Here is a 22,702-nt window from a genome sequence, read left to right on the forward strand (position 1 = left end):
GGATGTCCATGGGACAGGATAGACAGAGAACACATGGGCCACGGCCTCTGCCTAGCTGAGTGGACAGAGTCTGCTCTGGGCGGGGGAAACGGTGCCCTCACTGCCCTCCAGCCTCAGTCCTGGTTGGAGTGAGATGCCCAGGAGGCAGGGGAAGTCCTAGGGGTCTCAAGGGGTATTCTCTGGGGCTTCCTGGCTCCAGCCTCCACTGAGTCCTCCCCTATTGTCACCTGTGCCCAGGAAGGTAGCTAAGACTAGAGGATCTCGGGCTCACCTGGCTGCTGTTTATGCTGGTGTGCGTGTGCGTGCACGTGTGTGTGTGTGTGTGTTCAAACTGGGAGGAGGCACTGTCTCCTTCATCCTCCCTCTTCTCTGTGTCCTCACTCCTCAGCTCTCATTTCTTCCTGGCGGTCCAAGTCACTGCTGCACCGCCGGGCTCTCATGTGGTGATTTTCCACTACCACTTGTATCTCTTTCAGATTGTCTAAAGAGGTCCGACGTGACGTTCTTCAACTGTTGAGGGTCTGTCACCAAAAACATTTTGCATGCACATCACACACATACTTTTTCATAAAATTTCAGAGAGTTTGCAGAGACCCTAAACCTTGTCAGGGACCTCTGCCTCAGAAGCACCAAGTTCAGGGGCCTGATGTGGGGTAGATGAAGAACACGACGAAGAGCACTGAGGCAGCAGCGGACGATGGTCTGTCTGGTCACTGAGTTAGCTAGAGCCAGTGGTCTGTAATATCTGGGATTCTGGGGATGAATGCAGAAGAAAATCACGTTAAGAAATTAGGCCAGGTGTGGCGGCTCACACCTGTAGTCCCAGCACTTTGGGAGGCAGAAGCAGGCAAGGATCTCTTGAGCCCAGGAGTTCCAGACCAGCCTGGACAACAGAGCAAAACCCTTCTCTACAAAAATTAGCTGGGTGTGGTGGCAAGCACCTGTAGTCCCAGCTACTCAGGAGGCTGAGGTGGGAGAATCGTTTTAACCTGGGAGATGATGGCTGCAGTGAGCCATAGTTTCACTCCTGCCCTGGTGACATAGCAAGACCCTGTCTCAAAAAATATATATGTGTGTTAATTGCCAAATTGATTGAGAGAGCAAAATGTAGTACATAGGTAAGTCGTTAGTGGTTAAGTGGTTAACCTAGTTCTTAGCTACAAATGAAGACAAGATCACAAGTTCATTCCCAGCCCTCTGGCATTCAGGCGGCATGCACGAAATTCGTATTGGCCCCAGTGTTCTTGGACCCCGAGGCAGGGCGCGGCATTGCCTGGTGAAGCAGCACTAGACTGGAATCTGCCCCAGCTCTCACATCTCTTCAGACTGTGGTGGGGCGAGCAAGGCCACTCCCAGCGGATATGGGGACCTGGGAGTGGAGTGAACTTCTGGGCCCCTGCCACATTGCCTTTCGAAACCCTGTGCTGGACCAGCCCTTTCCTTCCTCTTCCTCCCTCCCTATCCCTCCCTCCCGATCCCTCCCAAACTTCTCTCAGAGGCAGAGTTTAAGGAATAAAACGGATGCCAAAGCACAGGAGGAGAAGGAAGAGGAGGTCAGAAGAGCCCCAGATGGGGACCGAGAGGGTAAAGGGTAGCTTGTGGGCAGGCCAGGCTGGCAGGGAGAGGGCAGGCACCCAGGGAAAGGGCGGGGCTCTCCTTTCAGGGAGCGACCCTTGGAGAATGGCTCATGGTGTGTTCACTTCTCCACGCCCGTTTCCTCTGTAACAGGTACAAGAGTCACAGTGCCCACACCACGTGGATGTGTTAGGAACCCTAGTAGCAGGGCACAGGTAAAGAACGGAGGAGCTTGCCTGGCATGCACTTTCTTCTTGCTTCTGTTGTCATCATCGTTTAGGACAGAATTATTGCAGTTATTAGTCTGAGAGCTTCTTTTTTGAGCTTAACTCTACACTAGGCATTGTTGTTTGAGCTTTCTGTGTGTTGACCCATTTAATCTCTTAATCCTCAAGAGGTGGGTTCTACTTCAGTCGCACTTTATAGTTGAAAACCCCAAGGTGCAAACGGGTAACTAGCTTGCTCCAGGTAACAGGCCGGCAGTCGGTGAGGCAGAGCCAGCTTTCAGCCCAGGTTGTGTGAGAGCAGGGCCTGAGCTCTTCTTGACCAGCCTGCACTGCCTTCGGGAGGTGGTGGTGATTGCTGCTGTTGTCCCTGGTGTCACCAGTAGAGCTTGTGTTCCAAGAAACGTGAGCAGGTAAGCTGCCCGCCTCACCTCTGGTATACAAGCACTTCTTTCTTCTTTAGGAGATGAGGTCTCACTCTGTTGCCCAGGCTGGACTGGGCCCAAGTGATCCTTTAGCCTCAGCCTCCTGAGTAGCTGGAACTATAGGCACATGCTAGCACACCTGGCTCATGAGCACTTCGTTCTGAAAATAAGAGTAGGGAGGACCATGAAAGCCTCATGGGTCAGCACACAAGGACTAGGAGAGGGATGGGCTGGAAGGGATGACATCTCCTGCAGCTCCTCAGCTGGGCTGTGCTTTCCTATGCTCCTCTACCATCCCCATCGAATCAAAGACTTAAGGAGGATTTCATTCTGAATCTGGGCCTATTTCAAGAAACTGATGAACTGGCAGGATTTCTTCCCCACTCCCTGACATCTTCCTGCTCTGATATCCAGCAGTCTGCTCAGGTACATGGACTATCGTGTTTTTTACTTTATCCTCAGTGTCTTGCACAGGGTCTAGCCCATCATGACCACTCAGTAACTACTGCATGGATGGATGGATGGATGGATGGATGGATGGATGGATGGATGGATGGATGGACGGACTGATGAGTAGATGATGGGTGAGTGAGTGGGTGGATAATGGATGGATGGGTGATGATGGATGGATGGTGAACGGATAGATGGGTGGATGATGGGTGGGTGGGTAGATGGATGGGTGAGTAGATGATGGATGGGGGTGAATAATGAATGAGTGGGTGGGTGGATGCATGGTTGATGGACGATGGGTGGATGGGTAGGTCAGATATGTCCTAGAGGGGGACCCCCTGGCCTGAGCCTAGAACGGTGGCTCTGCTTGTCATTAAGCAGTGCCAGATTATAGATGGATGTGGAGTAGATGATGAGTGGATGGGTGGATGGTGGGTGGATGATGGATGGAGTGGATGAGGGATGACTGTGTGGTGTGTGGATGATGGATGGAGGGGTGGGTGGATGATGGATGAGTGTGTGATAGGCGGATGATGGATGAGTGTGTGGTGGGTGGATGATGGGTGAGTGTGTGGTGGGTGGATGATGGATGGATGGGTGGGAGCATGATGGATGGAGGGGTGGGTGGATGATGGATAAGTGGATGGGTGGATGATGGATAGATGGTGGGTGAATGATGGATGGATGGATGGGTGGGAGGATCCATACCACAATGAGGGATGGATGGGTGTGTTGATGAAGGATGAGTGGCTGTGTGGATGATGGATGGATAGGTGGGAGGAAAATGGATGGATGGGTGGGAGGATGGATGGATAGTTGGGTAGATATGTGGGTGGGTGGATGGATGGATGGTGGATGGATGATGGGTGAATGATGGATGGATGGGTGGGAGGATGATGGATAGATGGGTGGGAGGATAATGGATGGATGGGTGGGAGGGTAATGGATGGATGGGTGGGAGGATGGATGGATAGTTGGGTAGATATGTGGGTGGGTGGATGGATGATGGATGGATAGGTGGGAGAATAATGGATGGATGGGTGGATGATAGGTGTGTGGATGGATGGATAGTTGGGTAGATATGTGGGTGGATGGATGGATGGTGGATAATGGATGGATGATGGATGGATGGGTGGATGATAGGTGGGTGGATGGATGGATAGTTGGGTAGATATGTGGGTGGATGGATGGATGGTGGATGGATAATGGATGGATGATGGATGGATGGGTGGATGATAGGTGGGTGGATGGATGGATAGTTGGGTAGATATGTGGGTGGATGGATGGATGGTGGATGGATAATGGATGGATGATGGATGGATGGGTGGATGATAGGTGGGTGGATGGATGGATAGTTGGGTAGATATGTGGGTGGATGGATGGATGGATTGATGGTGGGTAGATGATGGATACATGGGTGGGAGCATCTATCCCACAATGAGGGATGGACGGGTGTGTGGATGAGAGATGGATGGGTGTGTGGATGATGGATGGGGTAGATGGATGATGGATGGGTGGGAGGATAATGGATCTGTGGATGGATAGTTAGGTGGATGGATGGATAGTTGGATGGATAGGTGGGTGGGTGGGTGGATGGGTGAATGATGGATATATGGATGGATGGATGGCTGGATGGATGGACAAGCAAATATGGATCCTCCTCCTTGATTGGTTCTGACTAACTCTTCTCTCCTTTGGTCCTCAGATCCCTAAGATGCTAGGGATCACAGTGTCCCCTCCTTTCCACTCTTCATCTTAAGATTCCTTGACCCATAGTTTTTCCTTTCCTTGCAGTCTGGCTGTTGAGCAGTGTTAGCCATGCCTCAGTGTGGTGCCTCAGAGACTCAGCCACCCGCCCTGGACTTCCCAGGCAGCAGCAGGGAAAAGCTTAGCAGAGTGTCAGAAACTCTGTTGGGTGGTAAAGTGTGTGGAGGAGAAATGTAGAGGAGGACACACAGGCCCTCAGCCCTGGATCCTAAAGGAACGGGCAGTGGAGAGAACCTGAGTGCTGTCGGCTCAGTTCCAGGACCTTTAGTGAATGTCAGTGGGTGAGAGAAGGACTAAACATGGGCCCTATTAAGTATTTGCACAGTGGATTAGTTAATGATTGAGAGGAAACAGCCAATATTTGATGCTGTTGTAAATACCAACGAACTAATAAAGAATGGGGAAAACTAAAACCTTGGCTAGCTCTATATAGACAATACTCTTTAGAGCAATTTATGTAAATGTCAAAGTGTCTGTTACCCTGTTTGTCTTATATAGATTTGCTCATCACATACTATATATATTCAACTGTGCACGCGTACATACTATATATATTCAACTGTGTGCGCGCGTGTGTGTGTTTACGTGGACTTGAAAATGAGTAAGACAAAATTTTTGTCCTAAAGGAACTTGATATCTGGTTGGGAGGGCAAGAAATACATATAAATAATGTCAACGTAGGGTATGATGTGAGCCACAAAAGAGTTATAAACAAACATATAAAGAAACTTGCAGCTAACAAAAAGTATGTGCATTAAATGTAAACCATATCTCCTTAGGAGGAGGCTACAGGATGGGGGCAGAAGGCTCTGCCCAGGCCCAGGAGGGTCCCCTCCTTGGCTGTGAGGCCTTGGCCAGGGACCTGATGTCTCTGACCCAAGTGGGCCAGCTGAGCCAGGCCATCAACACAGCTCCATCATTGAGGCTCCCACCTGGGAGGGACATATATGTCCTGGAACGGGACCCACTGGCCTCAGCCTACAGTGGGAGCTCTGCCTGTCGTTAATCGGTGCCAGATGCATATTGTAGGCTTTGATTTTGGTGCTAAGCTCTGTTCTTGTGTGCTCAGCCATATGTTGGTGGTGTGGTCTGGTCGTGGTTCACGTTAGAGGAAGCACGCATCGTCAGAGAGCCAGAGGGCCCGGATAGACATGCGTGAACGTACCTGACTCCTTGCAAGACCTCGCACAGCCTTGGTGCTCCCTCACATTCAAGTCAAACATGCTTTCGTGTGTTCGTAGGAAACAGAGCCCCTTGCTGGGACCATGTTGGTCTGCAGTAGGGCCAGGCAGCTTGCGTATTTCCTCCGTTTTCCCAAAGTAAAACTGAAAAATGAGACCAGGGCCTCTCAACACCCACGTTCTCATGAATATGGCACCGTGTGACCCTTGATGAGAGAAAACCAGGGAATGCTTTCTTCCGATTGTGTTCACTTGATAAAGCAGGATTGCCGGAAGTCTGCCCTTGTCTTGCAGAAATTCACAGGATTACACAGATACTTCTGTCCTGCTTTCAAGCATCCCTATGAAATAAGTAAGTTTTGAAAAGCAGGTGCTTGGCTTTAAACCTAAGCCAAAAGGCCTGGATGTCTCCTGGAAAAAGATAGAGTATCACTTTGGACAAAATGCGAATCCATTTAGCAACCAAGACAGCAGGAACTTTTTTCTAAGTGGAAATGCACCCTGGTTGAGGAGGCCAGGGCAGAGGGTCAGAAGGGTGCTGTCTAGAGCACTCAGCAGCCAGGCACTGAGCTGCCCCCATGGCTGGGGGCTTACAGATATATGTTGCTAGAACATTCTCTTTCCCTCCACCAACGCCCCTACACACACATTACGGAAGCAGCTGTCAGGGCACTCTCCCTAAAGAAGACTGAATTTGCTCCGTGGATATTGATTAAGTATCTGGACTTAAGACCGGAGAAGCAGGTAAAATTAAGCTGAAGTCCACCATCTTTCTACCTGCACTTCCTCTGTGCAGGGACAGAACCATTGTTTCATGCTTCTCACATGTGCAGTCTTCCAGTGAAGTGAATCACGGAAAAATACTTTGACCATTCAGAGAACCTTTGGACTGAGAGATGGAAGCGGCCTACAGGGAGAAAAGACAGTTAAACTAACTATCCAGTGCAGGAACCAGGGCTGAGCCTACCCCTAGATTGTTGCCCCAAATCTCTCGGCTAATCCCACTCTTATGTTCATGCTAATTTTCATTTCTATTTTTTTCATTATTTTCATGAGTCACACATTTATTCTACTTAAAGTCCCTCTTTAAAATATAAATGCCTTTAAAAGGTAAATACAAATATTTTACAAATAAAACTTTTAAGGTACAGCCATTTCTATTCAGTCATTCTATTCATCAGATATGAAATTTGAGCTCCCTATGGACACATTTTAGGGTTCATGCTTAAATCCGGAGAGAGAAGTTCAGTGGCAATAGCAATAACAAAAATAAAAGGTGACATTTGTTGAGCACTTATATAGTGCCAAAGTCATTTGCTTTCATCATCTTTCTTAAACTGCACAACAACCCTTTGAGGTGGGGTTCAGTTAATGCTGCCACTCACTGTCAAGAAATAGATTAACAGGCTTAGAACCCATACCAGTTCAGCTTCCAATAAAATGTAGTTTCTTCTGGAATACCTCGTTTTGAGGGATTGAGTTTACCTTGAAGCCCTTCCTCCAGCTGTTGCCACATCTCACTATGTCTTGTCCACAAGGCCCTACTCTGGCCAGTCAGCACCGAAATCTCTCCTCTTTTGCACTTACCTCTACAGCATGGCAGGAGGGCCGTGGGCTGAGAATACTGGTTAGTGAGGGAGAAGTACAGGCTCTGCTAGGGAGAACTGCGGGGTGGGATTCAGGAGCCCTTTCTGGGTATGTGGTCTCTAGGAAGAGCAATTGCATCAGAGAGAACTGAAGGAGAGGTAGCCTTGGAGGAGAGGGCTGGAGAGCCCAGCTCCTACCCAGGCAGGTGACCATGCACAGGGTCGTCTGCTCTCATCATGTGTCCTGACGATTTGATGAGCCCTCTCTTGTTTGGAAACTGTAGAAGTGTGAGGCCTGTTGCAAAAGTAGCTTTCTCTTCTCTCCACAGGCATGAATGCTTTACAGTTGCAGAACCTGGCGACGCTGGCTGCTGCGGCAGCTGCGGCCCAGACCTCAGCCACCAGCACCAATGCAAACCCTCTCTCTACCACGAGCAGCGCCCTGGGAGCCCTCACGAGTCCCGGTGAGTGAGAGGAGTGCTCTTCCCTTGCAGGTGATGCAGCAGGAGTGGCAGGTAGGTCTGCGTGCCTCCAGTGCAAAGGGCGAGGCTAGACGTGTCCAGGATGGAGCCGGGAAACTATACTGGGCCGCATTATGTCATTGGGTTATTTTATTTTTTAAAATGATCAAAGTTCGAATTTGTCTTTCATTTTCCATGGATAATATGAAAAAAAGTTTTCAGTGAGAGAATCCACCGTGCAAGCCGTTCTCTCACATTCACTCTGTTTTAAACACTAGTCCATTCAACACTAGTTAAGTTGTGACCACTATGAAGAGCCTCCAGCTCTTAATCTTTCTTTGTCCTGTCCTTTTTAAAAAAAAAAAAAAATGTAAGAATTCTCTTTCAAAATTCCTAATCATTCTCATGTTACATTTCACACCAACTCCAATCCATCACACTTGATTTTAAAATCCACAGTCCAGCAAGGAACATCTTGGCTCATTCCTGGTCAGGCTCTGGCCTGTGTCATTTAAAGTCTTTTTTTCTTCACAAATTTTGTTGCCTTATTCAAAAGCAGACGCCAGTTGTCTTTTCATACAAGCCAGATAGAATGTGATTGCTTAGATACCGTGATGTGAGTTTTTTTTTCTTTTTAAACTTAAAAAAGTCGAATATTTCACAGACTTTCCTTCTCTGAGTTTTCCAGGCCTTGATAGATGATCTCGCCTCCTTTTCTGTTACATGAAGGAGACGGCCTGGACAGTCTCCAAGCTTCCTTCTAACTTTCAAAATCCCGTGACCCTCTATCAGCTGTGCCCCAAAGATTAGCTAAGTGTTGAAAAAACTTTAATGAAAAAATAGCATGTGTGTTTTCAGGAAACACACATCGAAAGCTACAGCCCGCTCCACGCTGCCTGTTTTAGGGCTTTTGACTTGAGGGAGGAATGAGGCACATTCCTAGAACCGGCAGTTCTCGACAGAGCAGTCGCCCTTCGTCTCTGCGTAAAACATTATGTATCTAAGACGTTTCACCCGGAGGACGGTTTTGAGAGAGCAGTCTGAGAGATGTTTAGGAGAAGCTGGTGGATTTCCCCATAATGTGCTGAAATCTCGTGGCAGGTGTATTGAGTTCACTGCGTACAGTGTCTTCAAAAACATACCATTACTATATGAGGGCCTCATCTTATATAATAAACACTATTCCTGAAAAATCAACTTTATCACCCTTAATTTCAGGAAATTAAGTGATAGCTTCAGTGCAACACATCAACTTAGTAAATCCTGTAATGATCCCTTTTGAGAAATAAACATTTTTAACATGATGGATTTCCCCTTTATAAAAATAAGTCCTTTAAAAAAAAATGAAAATTCGACCCTCTCAACTTAGATTTCATAAATCAGATGAAAATGTATTTTCTTAAGCGGGATTTTTTTCTCCCCCGTGAGCACTATGATTACCCCAAAATAGCATGGAGTGCTGTGAACGCATTGTGGTGCATCTTCAGTCCGAAGGAGGCTTGTCAGTTTAAGAAGTCAAATGCAGAAGCAGCTGTCAGCTGATCAGTGTAGATAATGTAACTCAAAAATCATATCCCGAAAGTGCTGTGTGGTGTGAGCAGGACGGACCCGCTGCCGACCTCCATGAGCCCTTCAGTCCATCAGAGACTTGGACAAGAAGCAAAGCAATGAGTGAAAGATCCCTGACAGAATCCGACTGGAAAAGGGGGCAGGGGACTGGAGGAGGTGACCCCTCTCTCAGAAGGCGACCTTTGAGCAGAGACCTGAGTTCCGTAATGGAAGCCATGGCGTGTGTTGAGGCAGAGGACAGAGCCAGTGGGCGGGGAAGAGCGGAGTGGGGCTCTAGGGCGGACCGCGTCCGTTCCAGCCGACGTTGGGAGGAGTGTGAGCTTGTTGCAACCTTCTTAAAATGTGGGCTACTCAGACGGCCTAGGGCGACGGCCTAGGTGTTGGTGGGAAAGGAATTTTAAACATAGGTGACTATTCTCAGTTTTTTCCTGAGACCGCAGTGAAGGAACATGTGTTGTGAGATGAGCCTTCCTCCCTGCTGGAGTCAAAGCCACACCAGCGCCGCGTCCTTGCCTTAACTGCTCTGGAAGAGGCTTCCTGCCCTTCAGAACGCGCCGCTCACTTAGGTGTCACTGAGAGCGATTTTTCTCTTCTCTGCTGAGGACTGCTTTGCATAATAACTGAAAGTATTTTATTAGAATCCTGAAGTGCAGCAGCGGCAGTGATTGAAATCTACATTTCAATTATTTTTCTTAAGTGTAACTAAAAAATCTGGTGTTTAAGTGAAAGTAAATTATTTGTCTAATTTCCATCAGGGACTTTTTCAAAGTCACAGAAAATGTGGTTAGTAGAATTCATGAATCTCCGCTTCATCAAGGCAATTTCCTAGAAAGTAAAAGGGGTTGAAAGCCATTCCCAAGGCCATTGCCATTATTTACTTTTTAAATAATAATAAACTGGGCATACCGTTTGGACCATGAGCCAGTTCACTCGCACCGTGAGATGAAGGGACGCCTCATCCCATCTCTCCTCCACAGGCCTGGGGTTTACCCCGTTTTTAAGCGTGTCTCTTAAGCTTCAGACAAATTCATCTAGAAAGCAAAGGGACAATTCAATCCCCCAAACTATTAATTTTTTTAATAATTGTAAATTTATCATTTCAATTTTGCATACCCAGGAAAAGTCTCCCTACAGCTTTATTATAAATGATTTTAAACAGTCTTGGCTTTAAAACATGAAAGATTAAGCTTTAATTTTTGTTAAAAAAAAAAAAATCCCCTTAGGCAATAAATAGGTTCCTTTGTCTCATGGCCTTGAGATAAAAACTAAAATAGTTTAAATTGCCCATGGTTAGAATAAGTGTTTCATGCAATTATCAGATGGTAGTGAATAAAATTAGAAATTAAATCATGAAAGAATAAAAACCAGGTAAGTGCATATTACGCCTTTTATGAGTTTCTCACGGGTCTTTTGAAGCCTAATTTAATCATGTTTCTTGTCTTTTATTTTGATATGATAATTTTTCCTTTGTTTACCTCAGTCTCCTTTTTAGTTAATTAATTCTTGGATCATTTATTGTTACCCAGTTTTTAACCTGTTTTTGAGGACTGTGACTCTGTTTAGGTAAGAGGCAAATTGTCTAGAAGGGGTGTAGCTAGGTATTAAGGAAGATGTTTGTCTTCCGTTCAGCTTGCAGATTTGTTGATTTTGTCTGGTAATTTTGAGAGCTTGAAGAGACTGTTACTGTTACTACACATGAATTTTGTTGGGTTTTTTTGGTCTAAAGTATATTGCATTCACATACCATGTTATTCCACTGAACTTCTTCTGTCGTCGTCGTCTTTTAAAGAAAAGGATGCTATAAAATTCTCCAAATGCTTCTTTAAGTGCAGACTTGACCAAGTACCCATTCCAGGATCATGGACTGGTTCTTCCTGCAGTACCAGCCATTCGAAAGTGCTAGGAGGCATTTTTTCATTCCCACCGTTGGCTCTTCAAAGAGTTATCACTTTGAATTCTGGGTGGTATTTTCCCATCTTGAAGGTGTCCCCAGCTTTCTTGAAGGCTGTGACAAACACAAAGCTTCAAGGAAGTGGGGACACCTGCTCTTTGACTCTCTGAGGGTAACAGAGATTGGAGGTGTTTGGACGTTGTTCAGCCATTCCCTGCTGCCTCACATAGTCATGACCAATGGACAGTGACTGTTGTTCTTGCACACCTGGTCACCAGAGCAGCTGAATGAGCAGTGGCAAACGAGAAACCACCCTTGAAGTTATCCTGTGGCCTTTCCATTGACAGGAGGCTTTGTCGCCACCTTCAGTATATGTCTGCATTTGCATCAGAGAACTTGCATTATGCTAAGAAGTGTGATGCCTAAGCTGCTTTAACCCACATTTGTGAGCCTTCTAGTTCATGCAGGGCAAATACATAAAAATGAGTTGGGGCCTGCACTGCCCCCTCCAAGTGGTGACGTGCACAAGGCAGTATCACAAAACAGGAAAGAGTGGGGGCAGGAGGAAGGGACAGACAGGTGGACAAAGAGGCCGTCTGCCCAAGACTGCTGCAGTGGTCCCACAACCTCAGAGCAGAGAACTCAACTTGCCCCACAGACCTTCCCGCTGCCTGCCCCGCCCTGCTAAATGGATTGTCCCAGTGGTTGATGTGACTTGGTCACTGATCGCTGCAGCCGGCCCCTGGCTCAGCTGCGCGCCTCCTCAGCCCCTCAGTTCTCCCTGTGAAGCATCTTTTCCCTCCCAGGCAACAGGAGCCTGGAAGAGACCCTCATCTTCTCTCCCCTTGTCCTATTAGAACAGCCTCCAACTCGGCCCCTTTCCTCTGTGTGTCTTGCATGCTATTGGCAACCGTGGTGTAGACTCGAGTGAAACAAACTCCTGAGTGTGGTGTTCGGGGTCTGCCTGCTTCCCTCCAGAATCTGGGCAGCACACACTTGCCCAGATCAGGCCATCCCCCGTACCCCAGCCCCGCCGTCAGCCTTTACACCATTATTCTTGCAGGCTTCTCTACCTAGAACATCTCTCCCATTTCCTCCCACAAAAATCTAATACGTCACTAATGTGTTGTAGTGCTCGTTCTTGAGAAGGATAGTGTGGGTGGGTATAAAAGCGTTTCTAATGCACATTATAAAAAGTATAGTTTATGCTGCTTCTGCAATTTAAACTGTAGTAACATTTTTGGTGTAATTGGTAAAAACTGTTTTCAGTAACCTACGACTTTTATGAATCAATGCAAATGCCACCTCTACCATGAAGCCTTCTAGTTAGGATTGATCACTTCCACACGTTGCTGAGTAAGGACTTAGCTCATTCTAGACCTGGGGCAGTGCAGATGGTTCCTGAGGAGCTGTTGGGCTCCTTGAGGCCAGGGACAGAGAGGGCTGGAGTGTCGGTGCTGGCCAGGTGTTCTGCAGACGCCGCCCCTCGCCTGTGCTCCCAGGGCATGCTCGGCCTCCCTCCACTAACGCTGACCCTGTTGTCTGCAGGACGGTGATGTGGGCACTCGCTTTGTGTCTCGCCCTCCAGCCAGTGAGTTCTTTTAAAGTAGGGACAGTGTGTTATTTACTTGTAATTTCCCTTGCATCTGGAACAGCACATCAGACACAGGCCCTCAAGTGTTTTGTTTTTGTTTTTGTTTTAATTCAGTGAAATAGTGAAACAAAAATTGTCAAAGACAAATGTTTAAGGGCCATCTGTTCAGTCTAGTACAGCTCACATATCTCTAAGGCAGCTGAGTCCCTCACGGTGCACGTTGGCAGGGTCAGCACACCCACCCAGTTCACCTGTAAGGCGTACCTCTGCCTGGATCCCTCAAAAACCAAACCTACAATTTGGTTTCACCTTACAGGTGAATACTCAGGTCTAACAGGTTTCTGAAGAATAAATCTAATACTAACTTATACCAAAACAATCATATGAAGCAGTCTTTTCATTACAGGAGCAGCTTATTTTACAAATAGTGGCTTTCAAAATGTTCTGATGTCATGATATAGGATAAGTACGAGTCTAGTATCCGAGAAGGGCATTTCATCTTCGGAAGAACCACCTACTCTAATGTGTGCTTTTGAAAGATAACATCACGGCAGATCATCCTCAGAAAGTGCCCATTAACTCTGTGCACTGCTAACCCCACGTCGTCTTCCAGTGCCTGCCCACACTGCTTACATAAAGCAAGGTCCCGTCTAGCTTTGCAGAGTATTTTTTACTTATACCACACTTTCAAAATACAGGGCGTTTTATAAGTGCAGGGACCAGTTACTCCTGTGAAGATGGCCTGAGCCTTTACTGTCCTCTTTTTCTCCTTACCCCCATCTTTTGTCGTTGTTTATTCTTAGGAGAATGAAGGAAATCTCAAGGCAGACCATTCTTCCCTCCACTAGCAGCTGTCTCAGTCAGGCAGAGTCAAGCCAGTTGGTAAAATGGGCTGTTTCATTTGTGGGTTTCAATCTGTCAAACAGCCAGGCACGGTGGCTCATGCCTGTAATCCCAACACTTTGGGAGGCCGAGGCAGGTGGATCACGAGAGGTCAGGAGTTCAAGACCAGCCTGGCCAAGATGGTGAAACCCAGTCTGGACTAAAACTACAGAAATTAGTCAGGTGCAGTGGCAAGTGCCTGTAATCCCAGCTACTCTGGAGGCTGAGGCGGGAGAATCACTTGAACCTGAGAGGCTGAGGCAGGAGAATCACTTGAACCCGGGCAGCATAGGCTGCAGTGACCAAGATTGCACCACTGCACTCCAGCCTGGGCGACAGAGTGAGACTTTCTCAACAACAGTAACAACAAAAACTCTGTCAAACGTCTTTTTATTTTTTATTTTAGCTTTCCTATGGTGCTGACAGTCAAACTTCTTTACACTCTTATTGCTACAGTGGAAAGAGCATTGACCTCCCGTTCTTTGCTCGTTTCCTGCAAGTTTCAACATTTTACGCTGCTCTTCTGAAAATTGTCTTGTTTGCTCTTGACATTATGGGGCTCACTTTATTTTCATTAATGTTAATGCAGTCACACATTACATAACATGTTCTGTAAATAAAATGACTCTGTAGTGACTGTCACCTCTTGATAGGTTTTTTTTTTTTTTTTCATTCATTCAACAAATATGTGTCAAGCATCTGTGTGCCTGGGACTGTTCCAGCACTGGAGACACATCAGTAGACAAAGCTGATGATTCCTACCTGCATGTCCTTTCTCTTCTAGCATCAGCTTTCAAAAAAAGCGTCATTTTACTGAATTCACACCATGGTAAAAACAATTTGAATAGCCTTTAAGTATAAATTGTAACTTCTACACTCTTAAAACATCATAACCAGTATTTTGCATATCTTATGTTAAATTTTGTGAATGAGACCAAGAGTGGGAGAGGGAAGCTTTTTTCTCTCCTTTCTTCCTCTCCTTCGAGCTGTACCATCTTTCTGTGTGTTTAGTGCGACGGAGAGCTGGGAGTAGGGCCCCCCTTAGGGTAGAACTGCAAGTGACCAAACCAGAAAGCGAGAGGGTTTAGCACTCGGCCCTGCCGCTCGGGCTGCTCTGTGGCTTCTCGACAGAAGCACGACGTGAAAACCAAGTGGTTTGAAAGTTCTTAGGCATGTAAGACTCATATTGTTGGGGAAGAGAGTAGTTGGGAATAGTATGTCTTCCTAGTAAATGTCCTTTATTTGGCATTGATCATCTTGCTTCTAAAGGAGACAGCATGGAGACCCCTCCCACCCAGAGGGGTTTCGAGGGCCCTGTGTGTGCAGGGAGTTTGGGTCTGGAGTGAACTTCTGCCCAGTGAGGGGATGGACATTCCAGGCGGTTTGTGCGATGCCCCAGCCTGGAGCAGGCTGGAGTCTCTTCATAGTCTGTAACCAATTTAAAGCTTAAAGCCGCATAGCTGTGGGGGTAGAAATATTTACGGTTCACTACAGAGCCCACGCTGGGATTTATGCAAGTAGATTCCACCTGTGCCCTGAGCTGTCCTTGGCAGGTGCCTTCGTCCCCGGGGTGGACAGATCCTCACGTGCATCGTAGGGCTGCCACTCACCAAGCGTGTTGTTCCTTGTTTTGAGTGGGCTTTTTAATATGTGCAGACATCAACTCTAATTCTTCAGGTATTTGCTTTTTGCTGTTGGTGGCGCTGGACTCTGTGCTAAGTGTTAGTGATTTGTTTTTAAATATTGCTTTGCACCGTCGTCTGTATTGTGGCAAATCCACATCAGATCCCCTTGTGCTGTTTGTATGAGCTCAGGCTGTGTTTTCTGTCCAACACAACCACTTAATGAGATTTTTATTCCCACTAAATTATCTGTGATCTTGTATGATATAAACATGTTATCACCACTAGCACTGGTGAAAAGCATGTGTTGCTTAATTGTGTTATATTAGGTGGGAAAATCAGCAAAGCTTTATTCTAGTCACAACTTCCTAGAAGTGTATACGCTAAGTTCCATTTCTTCAGACTCGAAAGCAATAAAATGGAAATTTTAGTTCAGATGTGGTTTAATCCTGAGAACCAGTCCCCATCAACTAGATGCAGTGGCCACCTACAGACATAAGCAAAATGCACCAACCTGTAAAGCACAGGTGGAGAGCAGGAAGGCAGGTAAGGTACAGGGGTCAGTGACGGGAGAGGTTCTGCCCCAAGGGAGGAAGGAAAATTTTAGTAGAAGAGTTGACATTTGAGCCAAAATGTTCAGGGTAGGTAGGATTTTTAAAAGTAGAAACAGAATGGAAGATACATCAAATGTGTGAAAATGCAGAAATAGCATTTAATCAGCAAATGGAAGTTCATCTCATTTTTCACAAGCATGGAAAAGGAGGCCTACGGAGGACCCTGAAAGCCAGGGCGAAGGAGCTGGGACTTTTCTTGTCAGCAGTGAAGAGCCGTTTCAGGACTTTAGGCCCAAGAATGGTGGACTTCTTGTGAGACTGGACTGAGGCCCCCATTTGATGTGAGGGAGAACAAAAGGGAAGGAGGAAAGATGGTGTTGGTGTGTTGGGCCTGGGTGGCCAGTGGAGCACTGTTCTCAGTTCTGGGAGTTGAGGAGGAAGCTGTCATACAAAATGATAGGACGTGACACATGCAGAGCTCAAGGGCACATGAACGGACATTCCGTGAAATGTGTCCAGCAGCAGTCGAATGTGTGACCATCAGGCTGACCAGAGCCCTGAGCTGCAGAGTGGATTGAGACTGACCTGCTGAGGCCAGGCGGGCTGCCCTAAGCCCAGGGAGGGATGAGGTCATCAGGCCAAAATCACCAGCAAGGCAAGGTGGGGACCAGATGCAGAAAGCCTTGGGGGATGTGCTTGTCGAACACAGGGACCAGGGGATGGAAAGGGAGCTTTCTGGGTAGCAGTGTCAGAGAGGCCGAACACGACGGGGCTGGAGGAAGAAAAGGCAGAAAGAGCTGACTGAAGTTCGACTTGGGGAGTGGGTTCTCCCCAGAGTGGCTGCTTCACCGCAGTGGTTGACAGTTTTGCAGGCAGTGAGAGAGGACACAATTCTGTATGACACATTCATGAAATGTGAATATTTTTAAAAATCCATAATGGGGCTGGTCATGGCAGTTCACATCTGTAATCCCAGCACTTTGGGAGGCTGAGGCAGGAGTTCCTTGAGGAACTCCTTGAGGCCAGGAGTTCGAGACCATCCTGACCAACACGGTGAAACCCCGTCTGTACTAAAACAACAAAAATTAGCCGAGCATGGCGGTGCACACCTGTAGTTCCCAGCTACTCGGGAGGCTGAGGCAGGGGAACCACTTGAACCCAGGAGGTGGAGGTTGCAGTGAACCGAGATCACATCACTGCACTCCAGCCCAGGTGACGAGGCTCCATCCCAAAAAACAAAAGAAAACAAAAAATCCGTAAAAGTACTGGGGTCACTAGGAGGAGGAAGTTTTTATGTTTTTGTTTTAAGATGGAGAAAACATAAACATATTTGTAGACCAAAGAGAAGAGCCAGAACAAAGGGAAACAGGAATAGGCCAATGAGAGCTGAAAGCTGGACTGGAGTCGAAGGGCTGGCTGGAGGGATGAGCTCAGCCCCCAGCGCGTCCCTCTCCTGTGGCGAGGGGGATGCTGCCTGCTGAGGGGTCATGTGTCATCTCCCCCTGGGAGGAGCCCCTGCAGCAGCACCCTGCCTTGTGGTGCCATCTCAACCCGGTACTAGCACACAAGCCCACAGGCACGAACCCAAATCAGGGCTGAGTCAGCAGGTGGTGCAGCCTGAGGGGAGGGAACACCAGCCTCTGTCAGGATTGGGGAGGATGCCAACAATTCAGGACAGAAGGGTACTTATATCACATATGGGCCAAGAACTGATATATCTGGGGCTGGAAACAAAAACTCAGACCAGACCAGAGGTTTAAGAAAAGGTCAACCTACAGGATGTAATAGAGGATTTCTAATTTTACTTGTCTTTCTGGAGTATGTAGACATCTTGATCAAGAGTCATTGGAGCAAGTCATGTAATCTTTATTTTTCTCAGTTGTGAAATAGAATTAATTGCTAATATTCACTTTTCTTATGGAAACATTTAGGTTTATATATACACATTCATATTTCTATAACTGTATACTGGTGCTTTTTTAAAAAGGTGATCTTTAACTATCGTATAAGAAAGATTGTTTCATTATTTTGGAGTGATATGAAATACCACAGCTCTGGAGAACAGAAGACTAGGTTAAAACTAGAATGAGGGCTGATGATGTTTAGGTTAAAACTAGAATAAGGTCCAATGATACTTTTCTCTGAATCTCTTGCCTTTGGAAAACAAGTGTCTTCCCCACCTTTCCTTTAAAAATTAGGACGTAAATACAGGGAGAAGACAGTTTCCTCACTCCTTTCTGCTTTTGTGCTCTGCTGTTAAAGGGAACAGTGAACTTTCTACCTACCACAAATGCCACTTGAGTTCCTAGAACCAACATCCCCTCCTTACCGAATACAAAATGGTATGACTGGGTTAAACAGAGCAAGACTGCTGTATCCGGACAGGATTTCCGCACTGAGGGTCAGGCCTGAGGCCCTTGGGGATTTGTTGGTTTGTATCTTGGGCCACACAGCAGGCGGCGTGCGTTCCGCGCCAGGCCCTTGCAGGGGCAGCAGTCCCACGGAGTGCACGTGGTGCCCCAGCGCGCCTGCAGCCCGGCTGTGATGACCCCGGGCTGTACGGGTGACCTCTTGCCCCCTGCCACCCTTGGGGTCATGTTGCCCAGAGGAAAATCTGCCTCCCAGAAATGTTCTCTCCATCTGGACTAGCTGCCCCCAATCCCCCACAGGAAGGCCAGATTCAGATGGGCTGTCAGTGACACGGTGACACAGGCCCACATTCCTGAGAAGCCCCCGTCCTCGCCCTTTCTCTCCAGAGGCCCGAGCCCAGTCCCATCATTAAATGGTACAGCTGCTGTATCCAGCTGCCTCTTTGTGATCCACGTGAGGAAAACAGAGGCCTGCAAGTGTCAGTGGTTTGCCCGGGATGTTCGTGACAGGTGAAATGACAGCTCCACCGCACCACGAGAGAGTCCATATTCTAAGCAGGAACTGCTGGGATCCCAGAACCATATTTCTGGGTTTCTCCACTTATACATTGTCACCCTTGTAAGGAGATCGCCAACATTTTTTTTCAGTCCTTCTCCGTGGCCATCTGTAAAAACAAACATCTGGGGCCAGCTAAAGGGGAAGTATATGCTTTTGTTTCAGTAAATCATAGGCAAAATATCATTGGCAGGGAAAAGAGGTTTGATTTTCCCTCTCATTTGCTCCTTTCTCAGGAGATCCCTGTGTACCGCGCAGTATGAATGGACTCTTCCAAACTCATGGCCCCACCCTGCCTTTACCAGTGCCCGTCTTCACGGGACTGGGGAAGATGCTAAAAATTAGGCCGGGTAGGAAGGCACCCTGGTTTATTGACAACCCATGAAGTAGACTTCTTAGATCCACTAGAGAGAGCTTCCACAAGCCTTTGGGAATGAACATTAAAGCAATGAAAACAGGACAGCTGCCCTGGACGTGAGGAGCAGGTGCTGGCCCCTCACTTCCTCGCCTTCCACATGTGCGCCACCAGGGAGTAAAACCTCCACAGTCGTTCTGAGTCCAGACCCAGCCCTCTAGGCTGAGTTTTCCTCTTCCCAGTCTTCCTGAGAACAGTAGTGATGACTCTTGCCCAGCACTGTACCAAGTCGGGTGGCATCAGCTTCCTTGGGAAGCAGAACTGGCAGCAGAAGAGAGGGGCTCCAACGTCTCTGGGGAAGGTGCCCTCTTCCAGGCTGGGAGTGTGAGGTCACACCTCACCACTGCAGCGCCCAGCGTCACTTTCCAACCCCTCCTCCTCTTCCTCAGTCACCCCGCCCCTCCTCAGTCACCCCACCCCTCAGTCACCCCGCCCCCATCAGTCACCCCGCCCCTCCTCAATCACCCCGCCCCTCAGTCACCCCGCCCCTCAGTCACCCCGCCCCTCAGTCACCCCGCCCCCCTCAGTCACCCCGCCCCTCCTCAATCACCCCGCTCCTCAGTCACCCCACCCCTCCTCAGTCACCCCACCCCTCAGTCACCTCGCCCCTCCTCAATCACCCCACCCCAGTCACCCCGCCCCTCCTCAATCACCCCGCCCCTCCTCAATCACCCCGCCCCTCCTCAATCACCCCGCCCCTCCTCAGTCACCCCGCCCCTCCTCAATCACCCCGCCCCTCAGTCACCCCGCCCCTCAGTCACCCCGCCCCTCCTCAATCACCCCGCCCCTCCTCAATCACCCCGCCCCTCAGTCACCCCGCCCCTCCTCAATCACCCCACCCCCTCTGTCACCCCGCCCCTCCTCAATCACCTCACCCCTCAGTTATCCCGCCCCTCCTCAGTCACCTCACCAGTCACCCCGCCCCCCTCCTCAGTCACCCTGCCCCTCCTCAGTCACCCCGCCCCTCCTCAGTCACCCCGCCCCTCAGTCACCCCCCCGCCCCTCAGTCACCCCGCCCCAGTCACCCCGCCCCTCCTCAATCACCCCCCCCCCCCCCCCGCCCCTCCTCAGTCACCCCCCGCCCCTCAGTCACCCCGCCCCAGTCACCCCGCCCCTCCTCAATCACCCCACCCCTCAGTCACCCCGCCCCTCCTCAGTCACCTCCCCCTCAGTCGTCACCCCGCCCCTCAGTCACCCCGCCCCTCAGTCACCCCGCCCCTCAGTCACCCCGCCCCTCAGTCACCCCGCCCCTCCTCAGTCACCCCCCGCCCCTCAGTCACCCCGCCCCCCCTCAGTCACCCCGCCCCTCCTCAGTCACCCCCCCCTCAGTCACCCCGCCCCCTCAATCACCCCACCCCTCAGTCACCTCCCCCTCAGTCACCCCGCCCCTCAGTCACCCCGCCCCTCAGTCACCCCCGCCCCTCCTCAGTCACCCCGCCCCTCCGTCACCCCGCCCCTCAGTCACCCCGCCCCTCCTCAGTCACCCCGCCCCTCAGTCACCCCGCCCCTCCTCAGTCACCCCACCCCCTCAGTCACCCCGCCCCTCACCCCGCCCCTCCCCCGCCCCTCCTCAGTCACCCCGCCCCTCAGTCACCCCGCCCCTCCTCAATCACCCCACCCCTCAGTCACCTCGCCCCTCAGTCACCCCGCCCCTCAGTCACCCCGCCCCTCCTCAGTCACCCCGCCCCTCCTCAGTCACCCCACCCGTCACCCCGCCCCTCAGTCACCCCGCCCCTCAGTCACCCCGCCCCTCCTCAGTCACCCCGCCCCTCCCTGCCCAAACAATCTTTGAGGGACTAAATTAAAATGAAAGGTGTGGTTATTGTGGAATAATTAGGCCCCATGGGAGGAGAGGTGTATTGTATTAATGCCCCAGGGTTGTGATTAGCTAATAATGCTAGTGCCTGTGTCATGGCTTAATTATCCTACTTCCTCACAATCTTTTCCTGCGCAGTTGGAATTCAGCATCCAAGCTCTTTTGAGGCAAAACGGCAACCGCGGGCTCCAGTGTCCTGAGTATGTTTGGTCAATGCAGGCAATTTTCTCTGTGTTTACAATGATTTTATTTCCTAAACCACAAAGCCACTGTGCTTTCACTGTCTAATTGTTCTATGGAAAGTGTTTAATGAGTGCACCGAAGGCAAATTCTTGCTGTCTTCTGTTAATGTTTTGTTGTAGCTTAAAAAAGAAAAAAGTATTTTGCTATCCAGGAAAAGTGGGAAGTAGGGTTAATATGGGAACATTAACGCATGTGTTCCTGGAAAGCAAGCTGGTGTCTGCGACAGACTTAGCTAGACATGCCCTGCAGATACGCTGATACCAGGCGAGGGGGAAGGGGAACATTCATGTCGGAAGTATCTTTTAAATAAAGAACTGGCAAGTGTGAGAGATGGATAAGCCCCTCATTGCCGTTTTTCTTCCTTTCATGGTGGATCTGGAATCTTTAGAAGGATGGAGGAATAGCCAAGTTCCTCAGCAGGCAGCCTCACCCCCAATCAAGAGTCTTGTTCACCATCCCACCTTCTACAAAGAATAAGACGCCCACTGAAGCCCCTATGCAGGCCCTGCTCCCGCTGCCCACCCCGCTCCTGCTCCGGGGAGGGAGGTGGGCTTCTCCAGGACGGGCTTGGGCTGGGCCTCTGCTCCTGCCTGCGCAGAGTGGCGGCCTGGGAGCTGAGCGTGGCCCTCGGCGGCCCTGCTTCTGAGCTGCCTCAGAGGAACGGAGGGGTTCTCTGGCCCTGGCCCAGTCGTACCATGGCAGCAACTGACTTTACCCACTCTGTTTCTGAAGCTCTTCCCATTTTCTCTGGCACATAAGCAGAAGGGACGACAACTCTGACCAAATGGCCTGCAGAGCATCCGCAGCCCAGGGCCCTGGGCCAGAGGGATTTGACACCACACAACTGTGAGCTTTTTCTTGGTGACTTTCTCTGTGATCTGGTCATTTAGGATCGAGTCAGGTGTGCTTGGTGTGGCAGCTGCTGTATAGGTTTCCCTGCGAGAGGAAGTAAAAGCTGTTTCCATTTGAAGCTTAATGGGGCTTGTATTTATGTAGATCCTTTGTTCTCGGGTCTCTCAATTGACATGGGATTTTCACATTGTTCCGTTGTGCTGCGGGCATTGGAAGTTGGAGCCTTCACCAGAGTTCCGCCTGGAAGCATTAGAATCCTGCCTTCACGGAGTCCTCTCTTTCTCTGCCAGGAGATGAGGCCAGAGTGTGTTTGGCACAACAATAAGAGCTTTTCAAAAGTTGGCTTTTTGGACCTTGTGGCCATCAAGCCTAGCCTTAGGGTCTGCAGGAACCCCTTGATACCTGTCGGAGGCATCTGCTTTCTCACCCCACAGACAGGGACTGAGTGCCTCAGAGGCGGCGCAGCTCGCTGCGGAAGACTTCTCTTCACTAGCCGGCTCCCCTCTGTATCCAACTAAAATCTACCTTTGAACAGCTTCCACCCACTGATCCTAATTTTGATCTCTTGAGCTGCAAAGAGTATCTTTCTCACGTCAAGACCTAAGACTGTTTCTTGCCTTAGTCTTCACCTCTCTAGGCTCAGTTTTACTTTTATCAGCTCACTGTCTTT

General features: G+C 49.1%; 1 protein-coding gene across 18 annotated transcripts in view; it reads left to right on the forward strand.

Annotated features, from left to right (window-relative positions):
• The window catches only part of CELF2 (CUGBP Elav-like family member 2), an 866,203-nt gene that overhangs the window by 810,462 nt on the left and 33,039 nt on the right, over positions 1–22,702 (forward strand). For all 18 annotated transcript variants that reach the window (XM_050802681.1, XM_050802670.1, XM_050802671.1 and 15 more), the window contains one exon: positions 7,538–7,672. In XM_050802681.1, the coding sequence (XP_050658638.1) occupies positions 7,538–7,672 (135 nt within the window). The remainder of the gene's footprint in view (positions 1–7,537; positions 7,673–22,702) is intronic.

This window comes from Macaca thibetana, chromosome 9 (genome assembly GCF_024542745.1).
Source record: "Macaca thibetana thibetana isolate TM-01 chromosome 9, ASM2454274v1, whole genome shotgun sequence".
Taxonomy (NCBI): Eukaryota; Metazoa; Chordata; class Mammalia; order Primates; family Cercopithecidae; genus Macaca; species Macaca thibetana.